We start from the raw sequence: 4,003 nt of genomic DNA on the forward strand, positions 1-4,003 counted from the left end.
AATAATAATAATAATAATAATAATAATAATAATAATAATAATAATAATAATAATAATAATAATAATAATAATATTGATATTAATATTAAACGTATAAATGAGCAAACAATAAATGATAGATAAATTGAAGTGAATAAGAAATAATTACTAAGCAAATAAGCAAACAAACATTCTAAAAGAAAAAACTAAACAAGAAGTTTATCTATAATAAAAATATCGAATAAGCTAAAAAAAAAGAAAAAAAAGAAGAAATAGACTATTAATAAATAACGGATATTAGATATTGAACAAATAAACTAGTCACTTTGACAAACAGACGACAAATGATGAAATAATTTACAAAATGTGAAAATGAGGAAATAAAATTTCTAATCAATTTTTAAAAATTAACCTATTGTATATGGTCATAAGAAATCCACCACCTAAACCGGAACTTTGTGGATTTACAACACCAATACATACCAATGCTGCTACGGTTGCATCTATGGCATTACCACCAAGCATAAGTATATCTCTTGAATTATTATTTTATAATTTTAAAAGGAGTAAAAAATGAAAAAACCATGTCATACCTGAATTTATCATAAAAATATTCAAACATTAACATTAAGGTAAAATTTATTTGAAGTTGACAATAGAAATTTTATATTTGAAATTAGAATTAAAAATTTAATAGAAAATTAATAATAGATAGTATAGCCCATCACAATTCTCATAACTGCTTGTTAATTGAAATGTTAAACATTGCATAATCATTAAATGATCGTGTAATATATCATTTTATTTTAAGTAAGAACTTTTTAATTTAAATTTATCAAGAAGCTAAATTTGGCTAATTTCATTTGTTCCAATAAAAAAATTTCAAAAATTATTCTTTACGTAACATTAATAAAATGAAAAATTTTTTAATATTCATATCAAAATTAATAGAAAGCATAATCAGATTATAAAAATGATTATTGTATTTTTAAAATTGTTTATAAAATAAACATTATAAAGTCAACGAAATTTCTAAATTAAACAAAATTTGTTGCAATTTGCAGTTGTCAATACTATGAATAAATAAAATTAAAATAATTTTAATCATTTAAAATTATCAAATTAATTTTTAATTGCAAATAGTTGCTAGCAGTAATATACCATTGTTGTCTATTAGCATTTCAGTTTATCATATTCATCCTGAATTACATATTTTCGCGTATTTCATTATTTAAATTAAAATATTAGCTTCAAAAATTATTTCATTACAAAAAGAAAAAAAAATCGCTTTTCCCATCATTTTTCATAATAAAATAGATTTTAAAATTTATTATGAATAATTTAAAATATTTTAATTATCAATAAATTTTAAAAATTATCAATTTGTATGATTAAAATTATAAAATATAAAAAAAAGAACTTTTCGTAATTAAAATAGCCAAAAAGACGTACGATAGCCTAATTTAACTTTAGTTTAGCTTCTGAATTTTCTTTTTTTCCTTAAATACTTATTTTATTCATTTATAAGTTTAACTTTAAATTTAACTACTCATAATTCTCATTATTTAGCCAAATTAAATATTTATCATTTGTTTTAACCTTCCAATTCCACTACATATCCCATTATCAGTTGCAATTGCAGCTCGTTTATAACGCGCATATAAACTTCCACTTGGCCCTGGCCATTTTAATGGATGTTTTTCAATTGTTGATGCCTCTGTTGAATCATTGCATTGAATTATTCGTTTTGTTATTACCTTAATTTAAAAAATAAAAAAAAAAATTATTTACAAATATTTCAAGTAATGTTATTATTTAATTACTATTCCATTAATTATTAAGCTAATCCCTACAATTTGTCTAATTATCATTTCATTCCAAATAAATTAAATGCTAATTTATGCATAACTACTTAAATTACTGTATCTCTGTTTGCTGCTTACTGCATCTTGATTCGACTTAATACCGTATCTTAGCTATTATCGTAATACCTATTAATCATTTTTTGCTAAATCAAATGACGATTTATAAATGCTAATTTATGCATAACATATTTTTCACAATAATTACATATCTTAAGCAGTAATTTTTTAAACAATACTGGCTAATATAGAATTGAAATTTAGAACTGGAAATTGAATTGAAATTTAAAAATTACAGGTTGTTCACTATATTTTATTGTTAGAAGTATTGTCAAAACCATTGTGCAAGCAAAAAACATCGCCACTGTAACAGCGAGTAAAAAACTCACTGATCGGCAATATCTGCAACAAAATAAATAATTAAATTTCTTATTAATTATTCAAATAACAAAAATTAAAATCAAAATAGTTTTAATTTATCAAAATTTTAACCCATTTTAAACCATTTTTGAACAAAATTTCCCTTTAATGCTTAGATTTTTAAAATAATTAATTTCAAATTTATTTGAAAAAAAAAAAACTAACCTAATTTTTGGATTATTATTATTATTATTTGATACATTTATCAAATCTATTAGAATGGATTAGATCATTGCTAACCTTCGATGATGACGATTTATTCCCATTTTCATTTTAATATATATATATATATATATTTTTTAAATTCGAAAATTTATCAGAAATAATTCGAATAGGGAAGGAATTTGAATAAAAACTAATTTAAATGATATTATTATTATTATTTTTTTTTGATTTAAAAGATGGAAAAAAAAGGACTAAATTAAAATAGAGCAGTGAAAAACAGGCAAAACAAAAAGGGGCGGAAAGAAAGATAAGCGAATGGACGAAATAATAATGGAATAATTGCATTAATTAATTAATAATCTGTGATAAGTTTTATCTATGATATCATTGTAATCATTTAATAAAAAATTAAAAATTATTGAATGAAATTGAAAAATATTTAAAGGAAAAATAAATAAAGCAAACAAAATTACAGGAGAATTTATTCGATGAGCAAATTTTTTATGGAACATAAAATCAATTAAAATAATAAATGAGTCCTAAAGGGGTAATGATAGTTTGACAAATTGCTTTCATAAACCGCCTTCGTCTATTTTATTTTTCTTTCTTCATTTAATTTGCTTTTAAATTATGTCAACAAAATGCTTTTTCGAATTAATTTGCTTATTGAATTAATGCTTATCGATTTAATGATTACATATTAATGCTTTTTCGAATTAATGCTTATTTATGATTAATTTAAGATTTTACAAAAACAATTTTTACAATTACATTTTCATTTTCATTTTCATTCATCCTTCATATAAATATATTTTTCATTAATTAAAATTATTTTCATATTTGATTTCGTTTGTTTCTTTTTTTCAATTTTTTACTTAGTCAAAATTAGTTGTAATTATTGTAGAGGAGAGTTAAAAATAAGCATTCAAAATTTTTTCATCAAAAAAAAAAAAAGAAAAAGCAATATCATAGCAAACAATTTTTTATGACATATTCATAATTAGAATGATTATTATTATTTTTTTCTTGCCATACAATCAAAAATCAAATAAAAATTTCAAATATAAATAGAAAAAGGAAAAGTTGCCCGAAAATATTTTTACTAATATATTTCAAAGATTTTAATAAATGATGATAAAATTTGTTCTTGAAATAGGCAAAAAAAAAAAAGAAAAAAAAATTGTTGATAGATTTGCTAACTTTATATGCTAAATTGTCTGTGACAACAAATAAAATTTTAAAATGAAATAAGCAAAAAAAAAAAAGAATTAAAGGGAACGAAAAATTCATTTGGTGCCATCTTTTTTTGCTTTTTCCTTCCTCTCTCTATATCTTTTTTTTTTTTGACGACAATAAAATGTGCCTCTATAATAAAATGTATTTTTGAATTTCGATCATCTCTCAATGTCAAATATAAAAAAAAAAAAAAAATTACATAGTTCAATGGATTCCCATTCCATTCATGTAATTCTGTAATTATTTTCATTGCAATTATTTGAGGACAACAATCAAAGTTTTTTTTTTTGAACTAATCGCTTAGTAATGAATAATATTTTAGCATGCAAAAAATTTATTTA

At 20.9% G+C, this 4,003-nt stretch overlaps 1 protein-coding gene across 1 annotated transcript in view; it reads right to left on the reverse strand.

The window, feature by feature from the left end:
- Positions 1-2,527, reverse strand: part of LOAG_18538 (gamma-glutamyltranspeptidase) — a gene marked incomplete at both ends in the record, with an annotated part of 7,525 nt that extends 4,998 nt beyond the window's left edge. The window contains 4 exons of the mRNA XM_020451201.1: positions 392-514; positions 1,579-1,736; positions 2,138-2,243; positions 2,502-2,527. Coding sequence (XP_020305039.1) covers positions 392-514; positions 1,579-1,736; positions 2,138-2,243; positions 2,502-2,527 — 413 coding nt within the window. The remainder of the gene's footprint in view (positions 1-391; positions 515-1,578; positions 1,737-2,137; positions 2,244-2,501) is intronic.
- Between the last annotated feature and the right edge of the window lie 1,476 nt (positions 2,528-4,003).

The sequence above is a fragment of the Loa loa genome (assembly GCF_000183805.2).
Source record: "Loa loa unplaced genomic scaffold supercont3.352, whole genome shotgun sequence".
In the NCBI taxonomy this organism is placed as follows: domain Eukaryota; kingdom Metazoa; phylum Nematoda; class Chromadorea; order Rhabditida; family Onchocercidae; genus Loa; species Loa loa.